Source organism: Pseudophryne corroboree, chromosome 2 (genome assembly GCF_028390025.1).
Source record: "Pseudophryne corroboree isolate aPseCor3 chromosome 2, aPseCor3.hap2, whole genome shotgun sequence".
NCBI lineage: Eukaryota > Metazoa > Chordata > Amphibia > Anura > Myobatrachidae > Pseudophryne > Pseudophryne corroboree.
This window is the reverse complement of record NC_086445.1, coordinates 496,846,585-496,865,350: the sequence shown is the minus strand read 5'-3', so window position 1 is coordinate 496,865,350 and position 18,766 is coordinate 496,846,585. Positions and strand designations below refer to the sequence as shown.

At 50.1% G+C, this 18,766-nt stretch overlaps 1 protein-coding gene across 1 annotated transcript in view; it reads right to left on the bottom strand.

Annotated features, from left to right (window-relative positions):
- Positions 1 to 5,008, bottom strand: part of TMEM120A (transmembrane protein 120A) — a 145,203-nt gene extending 140,195 nt beyond the window's left edge. The window contains exon 1 of the mRNA XM_063953974.1: positions 4,638 to 5,008. Coding sequence (XP_063810044.1) covers positions 4,638 to 4,709 — 72 coding nt within the window. The 5' untranslated portion in view covers positions 4,710 to 5,008. The remainder of the gene's footprint in view (positions 1 to 4,637) is intronic.
- Between the last annotated feature and the right edge of the window lie 13,758 nt (positions 5,009 to 18,766).

The following is an 18,766-nucleotide window of genomic DNA, read 5'->3' as shown; positions in this document are numbered from 1 at the left end:
CATCATTTTTCTCCTCATACATGTCGACACAAACGTACCGACACACAGCACACACACAGGGAATGCTCTGATAGAGGACAGGACCCCACTAGCCCTTTGGGGAGACAGAGGGAGAGTTTGCCAGCACACACCAGAGCGCTATATATATACAGGGATAACCTTATATAAGTGTTTTTCCCTTTATAGCTGCTGTATTGTTTATACTGCGCCTAATTTGTGCCCCCCTCTCTTTTTTAACCCCTTTCTGTAGTGTAGTGACTGCAGGGGAGAGCCAGGGAGCTTCCCTCCAACTGAGCTGCGAGGGAAAATGGCGCCAGTGTGCTGAGGAGATAGGCTCCGCCCCTTTCTCGGCGTCCTTATCATCCGTTTTCTTGTATGTTTTGGCAGGGGTTAAATGCATCCATATAGCCCAGGAGTTATATGTGATGCATTTATTTTAGCCATAAAAGGTTTTCTATCGATTTATTGCGTCTCAGGGCGCTGCCCCCCCAGCGCCCTGCACCCTCAGTGACCGGAGTGTGAAGTGTGCTGAGAGCAATGGCGCACAGCTGCGGTGCTGTGCGCCTACCTTTATCTGAAGACAGGAAAGTCTTCTGCCGCCGATTTTTCCGGACCTCTTCGCTCTTCTGGCTCTGTAAGGGGGCCGGCGGCGCGGCTCCGGTGACCCATCCAGGCTGAACCTGTGATCGTCCCTCTGGAGCTAATGTCCAGTAGCCTAAGAAGCCCAATCCACTCTGCACGCAGGTGAGTTCGCTTCTTCTCCCCTTAGTCCCTCGATGCAGTGAGCCTGTTGCCAGCAGGTCTCACTGAAAATAATAAACCTAAACTAAAACTTTCACAAAGAGCTCAGGAGAGCCCCTAGTGTGCACCCTTCTCGTCGGGCACAGAAAATCTAACTGAGGCTTGGAGGGGGGTCATAGGGGGAGGAGCCAGTGCACACCAGGTGATCCTAAAGCTTTCTTTAGATGTGCCCTGTCTCCTGCGGAGCCGCTATTCCCCATGGTCCTTACGGAGTTCCCAGCATCCACTAGGACGTCAGAGAAATGAGAAATGTACTACCCTTGACAGTCATATCATCCCAATATTCAGAATTGTATGGACCCAGAAGAGTCAAGGTTACTTAAGGGATATGGGGGTCTATTCATGAAGCAGTGAAAAGGACAGTGGAGAAGTTGCCGATGGCAACCAATCAGCTTTGAAGGAAGCCTTTATAAAGTACATTTTAAAAATGTAAGGGAGATGCTGATTGCATAGGAGATGCATAGGCAACTTCTCCACTGTTTTCACTGCTTCATGAATAGACTCCATGGGATGCTCCTTCCTTTTAACACATTTTGCTCTCCTCACCTCTGTAGCACATTTCTACCCCATTAATTCTATGAACACATCCACCTCCACAACCCTAGTTACACATGCAGGGTCGTAACTAGGGTGGTGTAGACAGTGCTTAGCACACAGTGCATTTGCCCTGTGGGCGTAACAGCCACATCTACTCTCAATCGCCCGCCTATGTTTGTGCCGCCACAGCACAGCCCTGTGTGCTCTGTCTGGGTCTGGCCGCAGATCCCAGCTGACAGCTTTAGGGAAAGACTGTTTCACTGCCATTCTCTATGTAGGAGAGTATGCCTCCATCCCTGCAATCGCCACTGCCCGAGTCTGTCCCAACTGTTGCTGTGTCTGCCCCTCGCTCTGCCCCCTTGTCAAGCAAGCCGCACCTCCCTCCTCTCACAATGGGGGTAATTCAGACCTGATCGCTAGGCTGCGTTTTCTCACAGCCTGCGATCAGATCTGAACTGCACATGCATATGCACCGCAATGTGCAGGCGCGACGGACTGCAGCAACGGGGCTGCCAGTCAGCGTTGGGATGGTGCAAAAATTCCGAACGCACCGGCGGTCGCAAGGAGATTGACAGAAAGAGGCCGTTTGTGGGTGGCAACTGACCGTTTTCAAGGAGTGTCTGGAAAAACGCAGGCGTGTCCAAGTGACGTCAAGTCCGGTCCCGGACAGGCTGATGTGATTGCAGCGGCTGAGTAAGTCCTGGGCTGGGCAGAGACTGCACAAAATCGGTTTGTGCAGCTCTGCTACACATGCGATCGCACACTTGCACAGCTAAAATACACTCCCCCTGTAGGCGGAGACTATCCGATCGCAGGGCTGCAAAAATCGCTGCTCAGCGATCAGGTCTGAATGACTCCCATTGAGCGGCTCACTACAGTGCCAATCAGCCGCTGCACCTGCGTCAAGAGCTGGATAGTCACTCACAGTAAGCACTGCTCCTCTCTCTGCTGGCTATCTCACACAGCACCGCCCGCTCTGCCGCATTCCTCTGACCTGCCTCTCTTAGCTGCCATATGTCCTGACAGGAGGCACAGAGCAGCTCCTTCATGCTGCTCCGTCACCTCAGCACCCTTCTCTCTAATGGTAAGTGAGGGTCTTTTAATTATCAACTCTCCTTTGGTGCTGGGATGCTTCCTACTATGTTGCGCGGGGCTCCTAAAGCTGCAGCACACAGAGGGAGGGAAGGAAGGTGGTGGGGTTGGGGTTTGGACTTAACCAGCAGTCCTGTAGAGTCCACAATATGAGGCAGCACCTTTTGTGCATTTGCTGTATACAAGTGATATCCCATAAGTTGATATAAAAGATCTCTTGGGTTCACTTAAAGGATCCTTTAGTGGGGTATCATGTATAAGGGGCTTTACTGCGGCATGACATATATAAGAGCTCTACTGTGGTGTAACACGTATAAGAGGTACTACTGTGTGGCATAACGTGTACAAGGGGTACTACTGTGTGGCATAACATGTATAAGGGGTACTACTGTGAGCTTTAATGTGTTTAAGGGGTATTACTGTGTGGTTTAATGTGAATAATGGACATTATAGTGTAATGTATTGCGAAGTGGTACTATTCTGTGGCCACACGCTTCCCCATGACGCCACACCCTTATATTTTTGGCATGCACGCTGCCCTATGTTGAATATGGGGGGGGGGGCATACTCTTTCAGGCACAGGGCAGAAAAATGTCTAGTTACGGCTCTGTACACATGTAACACATGAGGTCGATACAGCACGATGGGGTCTATGTACTAAGTCTTGGAAATAGAAGATAAAGTACCAGCCAAACAGCTCATGTCATTTTTCAAACACAGCCTGTAACATGGCAGTTTGGAGCTGATTGGCTGGTACTTTCTCTCTCCAAGAACTAGTACATAGACTCCATAATGCTCATCACCTCAATCCTAACCTAGCAACTCCTAGGAGACACATCACATAACTATCAACAAACTTGATTTAAATGAGTCAGATCCAGTTCTGAAGAACTGTTACTAAGTCTTGACTGCTGGGAATATCGGGAGGTATATCTTGCTTACCTCCTTGGAGTAAGGGGGAGTGAAGGAGACTGTTTGGAGCCTACAATAGCAGATCAGACCTGCTGGATGGGCATACGGTCAGCATGCCAGTGGCCGGGATGCCGGCAGTCAGAATTCCAACATGCAGCCAAAAATACTGGCGCCAAAACCCTGACATGACTCGAAATGCTGACGCCGGAATCCCAACCGCCGGCATCCTGATCGCAAGTATGCCGAGGAATCTTAGAGTTAGGGGGAGGGGGTTAGGTCTAGGCACCACCAGGAAGGGTTAGGCTGCGGGGAGAGGAGGGTTTAGATATAGGCACCCCCGGGGGAGTTAGGGTTAAGTTGGGGGTGGGGGGGTTAGGTTTAGGCTGCGGAAAGGCGGAGGGGTGTGTTAGGTCTACATACCTCCCAACATGACCCATTCCAGGAGGAACAAAATACTCTGTTCCTGGACTTCTCTTACTGTATGATTGCCAGCACCAGTTTTGAACAGGTTAATTGAAACAAAAGGTGTTTCACCACAGGTGAGGAAAATCTTAAATTAAGAAAGAAGTCAAGGAACAGAGCATTTTGTCCCTTCTGGAAAGGGTCATGATGAGAGGTATGGGGTTAGGCACCACCAGGGAGGGTTAGAGTTAGGCTGCGGGAAGGGAGGGTTAGGGGGTTGGTGGGAAGGTAAGCATACTTACCAATCTTCTCCATCGGGTTGCTGCTGTCATTCTTATGACCGCTGGCAGCCCAACCACCGGTAAAACATATCACACCCCCTGGGGTAAAAATACTTCTGGAACAGAAATACCCACTTTCAGCAGGTAATTGTACTCCATCCCAAAAATTATCATGTTGAAAAGTTACATGTGCCATCATGTAATCAGACAGTGGCCAACAATTGTCATTATAAATATTGGTGTGTGATGGTGTTACTGAAAAGCATTGTGTATTAGGATTTATACGTAGATAGACAGATACACAAAACATCCTGGGTCTTACATTCTCTCTCTCCATATATCGACAGAGAATATATATATATATATATATATATATATATATATATATATATATATATATATATATAGAGAGAGAGATATACTGGGACCTATAGATGTGTGTGAATGTAGCCCGATAGATATGGATACACACATCTATAGGTCTCAGTACCGATGCTGTTGCCAGGGTAACCGCCACGAGCGATGCAATTTCCTTCTCGCCAGACGGTAGTCAGTCTGTCCAGCCAATCGTTACAGGACGTGGGCGGGGCCTGTGTCACACACGTTACTCACCTGGATGTCGTTGTAATGGCGCTGCAGTTCTTCCCATTCACGGATACAGTCCCTGTTCGCCTCGGAGGTCATGTTCTACCCCGAGCCCTCTGAATTGTGGGCATCCCCAACTACACTTCCTGATTACTATGCCAAACCAATGTAGAGCGCGTGACACGCCCTCTCACGCATAACCAATCATCGAGTCCGGTTTAAGAGGCCTGAGAGATCACGTGGTTTAATGAAGTTCAAGGGTTAACTAACAAATACATTGGGTGCGGAGGCGGCTGCTGTCTCTGTTATTATGGTTGATGCTAGATCCAAGTGGCCTGTTATTATACTGTACGCACGGGCCTCTCGTGTGCGGCTGCCCTGCTGCTCTGCCAACTCACTACATGATGATATGGAAGTGTTGGGAACACAACACAAGATGCAAACGAATTACACCTGCTTGAGATTTTGCACAGTATATGTCATGTGATATTGGTGCTCCACCCTTAGGGTGGAGACATTTCCCTGTTCCTTTCCTTTCTCATGTGAAGTAATAAGGGAAATGTCTGTCCGTCAGCCGCGGAATGGCATGCACTGACTGATGTGGCAGACGTGACTTTCAAAATATCGAATCGGGGGGACAAGCTGGACATGCACGCTATTACTGGAGCACTCGCCAACATACACGCTGCAATTATATGGCCGATCCGCTGATAGTGGGCGGATCAGCCAAATAATTGTAGCGTGTATGCCTTTGCCCAGCATTAGTGTTTAAACATTGACATTGGTTTATGACTGATGGTTTATGAACATCACAGTACAGCACCCCTCACTCAGCGCAGCACCCACCACAGCATAGCAGGTGTAGGGTTTTCTTTTTTCCTGTTGAAATGTATTAGTTGTGATTATTATTATTATTATTTCTCATACGTCCTAGAGGATGCTGGGGACACTTCAAGAACCATGGGGTATAGACGGGATCCGCAGGAGACATGGGCACTTTAAGACTTTGAAGGGGTGTGAACTGGCTCCTCCCTCTATGCCCCTCCTCCAGACTCCAGTTTTAGAATTGTGCCCAGGGAGACTGGTCACACACAGGGGAGCTCTACTGAGTTTCTCTGAAAAGACTATGTTAGGTTTTTTTATTTTCAGGGAGCACTGCTGGCAACGGTCTCACTGCATCGTGGGACTTAGGGGAGAGAAGTCAGACCTACTTCTAATGAGTTTAAAGGCTCTGCTTCTTGGCTACAGGACACCATTAGCTCCTGAGGGTTTGGAACACTAGGCATGCCTAGGGGTTCACTCCCAGAGCCCGGCGTCACCCCCCTTGCAGAACCAGAAGTCAGGTGAGTAGAACAAGATAGAAGACCTCAGTGACGGCTTTCTGAGGTACCGCACAGCGATCGCGCTGCACGCCATGCTCCAACACACACAGCGGCACTACAGGGGGCGGGGGGGATGGGGAGGGCGCCCTGGGCAGCATAAAATCCTCATTTTCAGGCTGGCAGAAGTGGCATATAGTGCCTGGGCACAAAATCCGACAACCCCCCATTATATTATATAAAAAAAATAGCGGGGCTGAAGCATGCCATTCAGGGGGCGGGGCTTAGCCCTCACAGCTCTCACCAGCGCCATTTTCTCTGCACAGAAGCTGCAGAGACGCTGGTCATCTCCTCCAAACACTACTGTACAAGTGACATAATTTGGTGCAAATATAAAAGCACTACTGGTCTGGGGCTTTATATTAAGGTTTCAGATCTGGGATTGAGCGCTGGGTTGTGAGCTGGCAAACTCCCTCTGTGTTTCTCTAACGTCCTAAGTGGATGCTGGGGACTCCGTCAGGACCATGGGGAATAGCGGCTCCGCAGGAGACAGGGCACAAAAATAAAGCTTTAGGATTAGGTGGTGTGTACTGGCTCCTCCCCCTATGACCCTCCTCCAAGCCTCAGTTAGGTTTTTGTGCCCGTCCGAGCAGGGTGCAATCTAGGTGGCTCTCCTAAAAAGCTGCTTAGAAAAAGTTTTTAGGTTTTTTATTTTCAGTGAGTCCTGCTGGCAACAGGCTCACTGCATCGAGGGACTTAGGGGAGAGAATTTCAACTCACCTGCGTGCAGGATGGATTGGATTCTTAGGCTACTGGACACCATTAGCTCCAGAGGGAGTCGGAACACAGGTCTCACCCTGGGGTTCGTCCTGGAGCCGCGCCGCCGACCCCCCTTACAGATGCTGAAGATTGAAGGTCCGGAAACAGGCGGCAGAAGGCTCTTCAGTCTTCATGAAGGTAGCGCACAGCACTGCAGCTGTGCGCCATTGTTGTCACACACTTCACACCAAGCGGTCACGGAGGGTGCAGGGCGCTGCTGGGGGCGCCCTGGGCAGCAATATTTAATACCTTTATGGCAAAAGAATACATCACATATAGCCATTGAGGCTATATGTATGTATTTAACCCATGCCAGTTATCTAAAACTACGGGAGAAAAGCCCGCCGAAATAGGGGGCGGAGCTTATTCTCCTCAGCACACAGCGCCATTTTCCTGCTCAGCTCCGCTGTGAGGAAGGCTCCCAGGACTCTCCCCTGCACTGCACTACAGAAACAGGGTAAAACAGAGAGGGGGGGGGCATTTTTTTGGCGATATTTTGATATATTTAAGCTGCTATAAAGAACAACACTTATATAAGGTTGTTCCCATATATATTATAGCGCTTGGGTGTGTGCTGGCAAACTCTCCCTCTGTCTCCCCAAAGGGCTAGTGGGGTCCTGTCTTCGATAAGAGCATTCCCTGTGTGTCTGCTGTGTGTCGGTACGTGTGTGTCGACATGTATGAGGACGATGTTGGTGTGGAGGCAGAGCAATTGCCGATAATGGTGATGTCACCCCCCAGGGAGTCGACACCGGAATGGATGGCTTTGTTTATGGAATTACGTGATAATGTCAGCACATTACAAAAATCAGTTGACGACATGAGACGGCCGGCAAACCAGTTAGTACCTGCCCAGGCGTCTCAGACACCGTCAGGGGCTGTAAAGCGCCCTTTACCTCAGTCGGTCGACACAGACCCAGACACAGACACTGAATCTAGTGTCGACGGTGATGAAACAAACGTATTTTCAAGTAGGGCCACACGTTATATGATCACGGCAATGAAGGAGGCTTTGCATATCTCTGATACTGCAAGTACCACAAAAAGGGGTATTATGTGGGGGGTGAAAAAACTACCTGTAGTTTTTCCTGAATCAGAGGAATTAAATGATGTATGTGATGAAGCGTGGGTTAACCCAGATAGAAAAATGCTAATTTCAAAAAAGTTATTAGCATTATACCCTTTCCCGCCAGAGGTTAGGGCGCGCTGGGAAACACCCCCTAGGGTGGATAAGGCGCTCACACGCTTATCAAAACAAGTGGCGTTACCGTCTCCTGATACGGCCGCCCTCAGGGATCCAGCTGATAGGAGAATGGAAACTACCCTAAAAAGTATATACACACATACTGGTGTTATACTGCGACCAGCCATCGCCTCAGCCTGGATGTGCAGTGCTGGGGTCGTCTGGTTGGATTTCCTGACTGAAAATATTGATACCCTGGATAGGGACAGTATTTTATTGACTATAGACCAATTAAAGGATGCTTTCCTTTATATGCGAGATGCTCAGAGAGATATTTGCACTCTGGCATCGAGAGTAAATGCGATGTCCATATCTGCCAGAAGGAGTTTATGGACGCGACAGTGGTCAGGTGATGCGGATTCCAAACGACATATGGAAGTATTGCCGTATAAAGGGGAGGAATTATTTGGCGTCGGTCTATCGGATCTGGTGGCCACGGCAACTGCCGGAAAATCCACCTTTTTACCTCAGACCCCCTCCCAACAGAAAAAGACACCGTCTTTTCAGCCGCAGTCCTTTCGGTCCTATAAGAACAAGCGGACAAAAGGACAGTCATATCTGCCTCGGGGCAGAGGAAGGGGTAAGAGAGGGCAGCAAGCAGCCCCTGCCCAGGAACAGAAGCCCTCCCAGGGTTCTGCAAAGCCCTCAGCATGACGCTGGGGCCTTACAAGCGGACTCAGGAGCGGTGGGGGTCGACTCAAGAATTTCAGCGCACAGTGGGCTTGCTCACAGGTGGACCCCTGGATTCTGCAGGTAGTATCTCAGGGTTACAGGTTGGAATTCGAGAAGTCTCCCCCTCGCCGGTTCCTAAAGTCTGCTTTGCCAACGTCTCCATCAGACAGGGCGACGGTATTGGAAGCCATTCACAAGCTGTTTTCTCAGCAGGTGATAGTCAAGGTACCCCTCCTACAACAGGGAAAGGGGTATTACTCCACACTATTTGTGGTACCGAAGCCGGACGGCTCGGTAAGACCTATTCTAAATCTGAAATCTTTGAACCTGTACATACAAAAATTCAAGTTCAAGATGGAGTCACTCAGAGCAGTGATAGCGAATCTGGAAGAAGGGGACTTTATGGTGTCCCTGGACATAAAGGATGCTTACCTACATGTCCCAATTTGCCCTTCACATCAAGGGTACCTCAGGTTCGTGGTGCAAAACTGTCATTATCAGTTTCAGACGCTGCCGTTTGGATTGTCCACGGCACCTCGGGTCTTTACCAAGGTAATGGCCGAAATGATGATTCTTCTGCGAAGAAGAGGCGTATTAATTATCCCTTACTTGGACGATCTCCTGATAAGGGCAAGGTCCAGAGAACAGCTGGAGGACGGAGTAGCACTAACCCAACTAGTGCTGCAACAACACGGGTGGATTCTGAATTTTCCAAAATCTCAGTTGACCCCGACGACACGTCTGCTGTTCCTGGGAATGATTCTGGACACGGTTCAGAAAAAGGTGTTTCTTCCGGAGGAGAAAGCCAGGGAGTTATCCGAACTTGTCAGGAACCTCCTAAAACCAGGGAAAGTGTCTGTGCATCAATGCACAAGAGTCCTGGGAAAGATGGTGGCTTCTTACGAAGCGATTCCATTCGGCAGATTCCACGCACGAACTTTTCAGTGGGATCTGCTGGACAAATGGTCCGGATCGCATCTGCAGATGCATCAGCGGATAACCTTATCGCCACGGACAAGGGTGTCTCTTCTGTGGTGGTTGCAGAGTGCTCATCTGTTAGAGGGCCGCAGATTCGGCATACAGGACTGGGTCCTGGTGACCACGGATGCCAGTCTGAGAGGCTGTGGAGCGGTCACACAGGGAAGAAACTTCCAGGGAGTATGGTCAAGCCTGGAGATGTCTCTTCACATAAATATACTGGAGCTAAGAGCGATTTACAATGCTCTAAGTCTGGCAAAACCCCTGCTTCAGGGTCAGCCGGTGTTGATCCAGTCGGACAACATCACGGCAGTCGCCCACGTAAACAGACAGGGCGGCACAAGAAGCAGGACAGCAATGGCAGAAGCTGCAAGGATTCTTCGCTGGGCGGAAGATCATGTGATAGCACTGTCAGCAGTATTCATTCCGGGAGTGGACAACTGGGAAGCAGACTTCCTCAGCAGACACGATCTACACCCGGGAGAGTGGGGACTTCATCCAGAAGTCTTCCACATGATTGTGAACCGTTGGGAAAAACCAATGGTGGATATGATGGCGTCCCGCCTCAACAAAAAACTGGACAGGTATTGCGCCAGGTCAAGAGACCCTCAGGCAATAGCTGTGGACGCTCTGGTAACACCGTGGGTGTTCCAGTCAGTGTATGTGTTCCCTCCTCTGCCTCTCATACCAAAGGTACTGAGAATTATACGGCAAAAGGGAGTAAGAACGATACTAGTGGCTCCGGATTGGCCAAGAAGAACTTGGTACCCGGAACTTCAAGAGATGCTCACGGAGGATCCGTGGCCTCTACCTCTAAGACCGGACCTGCTTCAGCGGGGACCGTGTCTATTCCAAGACTTACCGCGGCTGCGTTTGACGGCATGGCGGTTGAACGCCGAATTCTAAGGGAAAAAGGCATTCCGGAAGAGGTCATTCCTACACTGGTAAAAGCCAGGAAGGAGGTGACTGCACAACATTATCACCGCATTTGGAGAAAATATGTTGCGTGGTGTGAGGCCAGGAAGGCCCCCACGGAGGAATTTCAACTGGGTCGATTCCTACATTTCCTGCAAACAGGATTGTCTATGGGCCTCAAATTGGGGTCCATTAAGGTTCAAATTTCGGCCCTGTCGATTTTCTTCCAGAAAGAATTGGCTTCAGTTCCTGAAGTCCAGACTTTTGTAAAAGGAGTACTACATATACAGCCCCCGGTTGTGCCCCCAGTGGCACCGTGGGATCTTAATGTAGTCTTGGATTTTCTCAAATCACATTGGTTTGAGCCGCTCAAATCGGTGGAGTTGAAGTATCTTACATGGAAAGTAACCATGCTACTGGCCCTGGCTTCAGCCAGGAGAGTATCAGAATTGGCGGCTTTATCATATAAGAGCCCATATCTGATTTTCCATACGGACAGGGCAGAACTGCGGACACGTCCTCATTTTCTGCCTAAGGTGGTGTCAGCGTTTCACCTGAACCAGCCTATTGTGGTGCCTGCGGCTACTAACGATTTGGAGGATTCCAAGTTGTTGGACGTGGTCCGGGCATTGAAAATATATATTTCAAGAACGGCGGGAGTCAGAAAGTCTGACTCACTGTTTATATTGTATGCACCAAACAAGATGGGTGCTCCTGCTTCTAAGCAGACGATTGCTCGTTGGATTTGTAGCACAATTCAACTTGCACATTCTGTGGCAGGCTTGCCACAACCTAAATCTGTCAAGGCCCATTCCACAAGGAAAGTGGGCTCATCCTGGGCGGCTGCCCGGGGGGTCTCGGCATTACAACTCTGCCGAGCTGCTACTTGGTCAGGGGCAAACACATTTGCAAAATTCTACAAATTTGATACCCTGGCTGAGGAGGACCTTGAGTTCTCTCATTCGGTGCTGCAGAGTCATCCGCACTCTCCCGCCCGTTTGGGAGCTTTGGTATAATCCCCATGGTCCTGACGGAGTCCCCAGCATCCACTTAGGACGTTAGAGAAAATAAGAATTTACTTACCGATAATTCTATTTCTCGTAGTCCGTAGTGGATGCTGGGCGCCCATCCCAAGTGCGGATTGTCTGCAATACTTGTACATAGTTATTGTTACAAACAAATTCGGGTTGTTATTGTTGTGAGCCGTCTGTTCAGAGGCTCCTACGTTTGTCATACTGTTAACTGGGTTCAGATCACAAGTTATACGGTGTGATTGGTGTGGCTGGTATGAGTCTTACCCGGGATTCAATATCCTTCCTTATTGTGTACGCTCGTCCGGGCACAGTATCCTAACTGAGGCTTGGAGGAGGGTCATAGGGGGAGGAGCCAGTACACACCACCTAATCCTAAAGCTTTATTTTTGTGCCCTGTCTCCTGCGGAGCCGCTATTCCCCATGGTCCTGACGGAGTCCCCAGCATCCACTACGGACTACGAGAAATAGAATTATCGGTAAGTAAATTCTTATTTTCTCTGACAGGCTTTACTGTGGGTCTGTCCCCTATTTGCCCAGTGTGTCTGTGGGTGTCGGTACACGTGTGTCGGCATGTCTGAGGCTGAGTGCTCTTCCCAGGAGGGGAAACTGTGTTAGGGACGGAAACGGCTGTGGGAGTGACCCTGTGAACGCCGACTCCTGATTGGGTAAATGTGTTGAATGCCTTGAATACTAATGTGGCTCTTATTAATAAGAGATTGGATAAATCTGACTCTCAGAACCAGGCATGGAAGAAGTCTGTGGAGGATGTGTTATCACAGGTCCAGACCCCTTCGGGGTCACATAAACGTTCCTTTGCTCAGTTGGCAGACACAGATACCGACACGGACACTGACTCCAGTGTCGACTATAGCAGGGACGTGCAGTCAGGGGAGGCAGTGCCTCCCCTGTCATAATGATTAAAATAATAAAAAAAAGATATTTATAACAGAGTCTGTTATAAATATTTCTCTGACGTCCTAAGTGGATGCTGGGGACTCCGTCAGGACCATGGGGAATAGCGGCTCCGCAGGAGACAGGGCACAAAAGTAAAAGCTTTAGGATCAGGTGGTGTGCACTGGCTCCTCCCCCTATGACCCTCCTCCAAGCCTCAGTTAGGTTTTTGTGCCCGGCCGAGAAGGGTGCAATCTAGGTGGCTCTCCTAAAGAGCTGCTTAGAGTAAAAGTTTTGTTAGGTTTTTTATTTTCAGTGAGTCCTGCTGGCAACAGGCTCACTGCAACGAGGGACTTAGGGGAGAAGAAGTGAACTCACCTGCATGCAGGATGGATTGGCTTCTTAGGCTACTGGACACTAGCTCCAGAGGGACGATCACAGGTACAGCCTGGATGGGTCACCGGAGCCGCGCCGCCGACCCCCTTGCAGATGCTGAAGAGAGAAGAGGTCCAGAAATCGGCGGCTGCAGACTTCCCAGTCTTCTTAAGGTAACGCACAGCACGGCAGCTGTGCGCCATTGCTCTCAGCACACTTCACACCAACGGTCACTGAGGGTGCAGGGCGCTGGGGGGGGGCGCCCTGGGCAGCAATGAAAGTACCTATGCTGGCTAAAAATACATCACATATAGCCTCTGGGGCTATATGGATGTATTTAACCCCTGCCAGGTTGTCAGAAAAACGGGAGAAGAAGCCCGCCGAAAAGGGGGCGGGGCCTATTCTCCTCAGCACACAGCGCCATTTTCCTACACAGCTCCGCTGCTAGGAAGGCTCCCAGGCTCTCCCCTGCACTGCACTACAGAAACAGGGTTAAAACAGAGAGGGGGGGCACTTATTTGGCGATATTATTATATATTAAGATGCTATAAGGGAAAACACTTATATAAGGTTGTCCCTGTATAAATATAGCGTTTTGGTGTGTGCTGGCAAACTCTCCCTCTGTCTCCCCAAAGGGCTAGTGGGGTCCTGTCCTCTATCAGAGCATTCCCTGTGTGTGTGCTGTGTGTCGGTACGTGTGTGTCGACATGTATGAGGACGATGTTGGTGAGGAGGCGGAGCAATTGCCTGTAATGGTGATGTCACTCTCTAGGGAGTCGACACCGGAATGGATGGCTTATTTAGGGAATTACGTGATAATGTCAACACGCTGCAAGGTCGGTTGACGACATGAGACGGCCGGCAAACCAATTAGTACCTGTCCAGGCGTCTCAAACACCGTCAGGGGCTTTAAAACGCCCATTTTCCTCAGTCGGTCGACACAGACACAGACACGGACACTGACTCCAGTGTCGACGGTGAAGAAACAAACGTATTTTCCATTAGGGCCACACGTTACATGTTAAGGGCAATGAAGGAGGTGTTACATATTTCTGATACTACAAGTACCACAAAAAAGGGTATTATGTGGGGTGTGAAAAAACTACCTGTAGTTTTTCCTGAATCAGATAAATTAAATGAAGTGTGTGATGATGCGTGGGTTTCCCCCGATAGAAAATTATTGGCGTTATACCCTTTCCCGCCAGAAGTTAGGGCGCGTTGGGAAACACCCCTTAGGGTGGATAAGGCGCTCACACGCTTATCAAAACAAGTGGCGTTACCGTCTCCAGATACGGCCGCCCTCAAGGAGCCAGCTGATAGGAGGCTGGAAAATATCCTAAAAAGTATATACACACATACTGGTGTTATACTGCGACCAGCGATCGCCTCAGCCTGGATGTGCAGCGCTGGGGTGGCTTGGTCGGATTCCCTGACTGAAAATATTGATACCCTTGACAGGGACAGTATTTTATTGACTATAGAGCATTTAAAGGATGCATTTCTATATATGCGAGATGCACAGAGGGATATTTGCACTCTGGCATCAAGAGTAAGTGCGATGTCCATATCTGCCAGAAGATGTTTATGGACACGACAGTGGTCAGGTGATGCAGATTCCAAACGGCACATGGAAGTATTGCCGTATAAAGGGGAGGAGTTATTTGGGGTCGGTCCATCGGACCTGGTGGCCACGGCAACAGCTGGAAAATCCACCTTTTTTACCCCAAGTCACATCTCAGCAGAAAAAGACACCGTCTTTTCAGCCTCAGTCCTTTCGTCCCCATAAGGGCAAGCGGGCAAAAGGCCAGTCATATCTGCCCAGGGGTAGAGGAAAGGGAAGAAGACTGCAGCAGGCAGCCCCTTCCCAGGAACAGAAGCCCTCCACCGCTTCTGCCAAGTCCTCAGCATGACGCTGGGGCCGTACAAGCGGACTCAGGTGCGGTGGGGGGTCGTCTCAAGAGTTTCAGCGCGCAGTGGGCTCACTCGCAAGTGGACCCCTGGATCCTACAAGTAGTATCCCAGGGGTACAGATTGGAAATTCGAGACGTCTCCCCCTCGCAGGTTCCTGAAGTCTGCTTTACCAACGTCTCCCTCCGACAGGGAGGCAGTATTGGAAACAATTCACAAGCTGTATTCCCAGCAGGTGATAATCAAAGTACCCCTCCTACAACAAGGAAAGGGGTATTATTCCACACTATATTGTGGTACTGAAGCCAGACGGCTCGGTGAGACCTATTCTAAATCTGAAATCTTTGAACACTTACATACAAAGGTTCAAATCAAGATGGAGTCACTCAGAGCAGTGATAGCGAACCAGGAAGAAGGGGACTATATGGTGTCCCTAGACATCAAGGATGCTTACCTCCATGTCCCAATTTGCCCTTCTCACCAAGGGTACCTCAGGTTCGTGGTACAGAACTGTCACTATCAGTTTCAGACGCTGCCGTTTGGATTGTCCACGGCACCCCGGGTCTTTACCAAGGTAATGGCCGAAATGATGATTCTTCTTCAAAGAAAAGGCGTCTTAATTATCCCTTACTTGGACGATCTCCTGATAAGGGCAAGGTCCAGAGAACAGTTGGAGGTCGGAGTAGCACTATCTCAAGTAGTTCTACGACAGCACGGGTGGATTCTAAATATTCCAAAATCGCAGCTGTTTCCGACGACACGTCTGCTGTTCCTAGGGATGATTCTGGACACAGTCCAGAAAAAGGTGTTTCTCCCGGAGAAGAAAGCCAGGGAGTTATCCGAGCTAGTCAGAAACCTAAAACCAGGCCAAGTGTCAGTGCATCAATGCACAAGAGTCCTGGGAAAAATGGTGGCTTCTTACGAAGCGATTCCATTCGGCAGATTTCACGCAAGAAATTTTCAGTGGGATCTGCTGGACGAATGGTCCGGATCGCATCTTCAGATGCATCAGCGGATAATCCTGTCTCCAAGGACAAGGGTGTCTCTTCTGTGGTGGCTGCAGAGTGCTCATCTACTAGAGGGCAGCACATTCGGCATTCAGGACTGGGTTCTGGTGACCACGGATGCCAGCCTGAGAGGCTGGGGAGCAGTCACACAGGGAAGAAATTTCCAAGGAGTGTGGTCAAGTCTGGAGACTTCTCTCCACATAAATATACTGGAGCTAAGGGCAATTTACAATGCTCTGAGCCTAGGAAGACCTCTGCTTCAAAGTCAACCGGTGCTGATCCAGTCGGACAACATCACGGCAGTCGCCCACGTAAACAGACAGGGCGGCACAAGAAGCAGGAGGGCAATGGCAGCAAGGATTCGTCGCTGGGCAAAAAATCATGTGATAACACTGTCAGCGGTGTTCATTCCGGGAGTGGACAACTGGGAAGCAGACTTCCTCAGCAGGAACGACCTCCACCCGGGAGAGTGGGGACTTCATCTGGAAGTCTTCCACATGATTGTGAACCGTTGGGAAAGACCAAAGGTGGACATGATGGCGTCCCGTCTGAACAAAAAACTGGACAGGTATTGCGCCAGGTCAAGAGACCCTCAGGCAATAGCTGGGACGCTCTGGTAACACCGTGGGCGTACCAGTCGGTGTATGTGTTCCCTCCTCTGCCTCTCATACCCAAGGTACTGAGAATTATAAGACGGAGAGGAGTAAGAACTATACTCGTGGCTCCGGATTGGCCAAGAAGGACTTGGTACCCGGAACTTCAAGAGATACTAAGAAGGGACTTGCTTCAGCAAGGATCATGTCTGTTGCAAGACTTACCGCGGCTGCGTTTGACGGCATGGCGGTTGAACGCCGGATCCTAAGGGAAAAAGGCATTCCGGAAGAGGTCATCCCTACCCTGGTCAGAGCCAGGAAGGAGGTGACCGCACAACATTATCACCGCATTTGGCGAAAATATGTTGCATGGTGTGAGGCCAGGAAGGCCCCCACGGAGGAATTTCAACTCGGTCGATTCCTGCATTTCCTACAAACAGGAGTGTCTATGGGCCTCAAATTGGGGTCCATTAAGGTTCAAATTTCGGCCCTGTCGATTTTCTTCCAGAAAGAATTGGCTTCAGTTCCTGAAGTCCAGAAGTTTGTCAAGGGAGTACTGCACATACAACCCCCTTTTGTGCCTCCAGTGGCACTGTGGGACCTCAACGTAGTTCTGGGATTCCTCAAATCACATTGGTTTAAACCGCTCAAATCTGTGGATTTGAAATATCTCACATGGAAAGTGACCATGCTGTTGGCCCTGGCCTCGGCCAGGCGAGTGTCAGAATTGGCGGCTTTGTCTCACAAAAGCCCATATCTGATTGTCCATTCGGACAGGGCAGAGCTGCGGACTCGTCCCCAGTTTCTCCCTAAGGTGGTGTCAGCGTTTCACCTGAACCAGCTTATTGTGGTACCTGCGGCTACTAGGGACTTGGAGGACTCCAAGTTGCTAGATGTTGTCAGGGCCCTGAAAATATAGGTTTCCAGGACGGCTGGAGTCAGGAAAACTGACTTGCTGTTATCCTGTATGCACCCAACAAACTGGGTGCTCTTGCTTCTAAGCAGACGATTGCTAGTTGGATGTGTAGTACAATTCAGCTTGCACATTCTGTGGCAGGCCTGCCACAGCCAAAATATGTAAATGCCCATTCCACAAGGAAGGTGGGCTCATCTTGGGCGGCTGCCCGAGGGGTCTCGGCTTTACAACTTTGCCGAGCTGATACTTGGTCAGGGGCAAACACGTTTGAAAAATTCTACAAATTTGATACCCTGGCTGAGGAGGACCTGGAGTTCTCTCATTCGGTGCTGCAGAGTCATCCGCACTCTCCCGCCCGTTTGGGAGCTTTGGTATAATCCCCATGGTCCTGACGGAGTCCCCAGCATCCACTTAGGACGTCAGAGAAAATAAGAATTTACTTACCGATAATTCTATTTCTCGTAGTCCGTAGTGGATGCTGGGCGCCCATCCCAAGTGCGGATTGTCTGCAATACTTGTACATAGTTATTGTTACAAAAATCGGGTTATTATTGTTGTGAGCCATCTTTTCAGAGGCTCCGCTGTTATCATGCTGTTAACTGGGTTCAGATCACAGGTTGTACAGTGTGATTGGTGTGGCTGGTATGAGTCTTACCCGGGATTCAAAATCCTTCCTTATTGTGTACGCTCGTCCGGGCACAGTATCCTAACTGAGGCTTGGAGGAGGGTCATAGGGGGAGGAGCCAGTGCACACCACCTGATCCTAAAGCTTTTACTTTTGTGCCCTGTCTCCTGCGGAGCCGCTATTCCCCATGGTCCTGACGGAGTCCCCAGCATCCACTCCACTACGGACTACGAGAAATAGAATTATCGGTAAGTAAATTCTTATTTTTTTTTTCATTATTTTAATAATTCCCCTGCCCCCCGTGGCTGCTTGTGAGGGTGGGCGGCAGCTGGAGAGGTGCCTCCCGCTGCTAACATTAAAACTCCGGGCAGCGGGGGCGGGCAGGGGGCGGGGCGCAGCAATGGGCTGTGAAAGCCCATTGAAAATGAATGGGGAAGCGGCACCTATATTGGTGCCGCAATGACAGGGGCGTGCGATGAATGCACGCCCCTGTCAGTGCCCCAGATGTGATTGGCCCAGCGGATCCAGTGCTGGATCCGCTGTCCAATCACCCCCTTCCCGGCTGCAGCAGGCGCCGTGGCCTGTGTGGGCGCCCGCTGCAGCCAGCGCCGCTACTATGGGAGAGACGTCATGAGTCATGACGTCTCTCCCATAGTACAGAAGAGACGAGCCGGCGGCGGACGGACGGAGGACAGCGCTGCAGGAGCGGTAAGTATGTATGTGTGTGTGTGTTTTTTTTTTTTTTAAATGTGTTTGTGTTTGGGGGCAGCAACAGGGGCACCGCAACTGGGGGGCACAGCAACAGGGGCACCACAACTGGGGGGCACAGCAACAGGCGCACCACAACTGGGGGGCACAGCA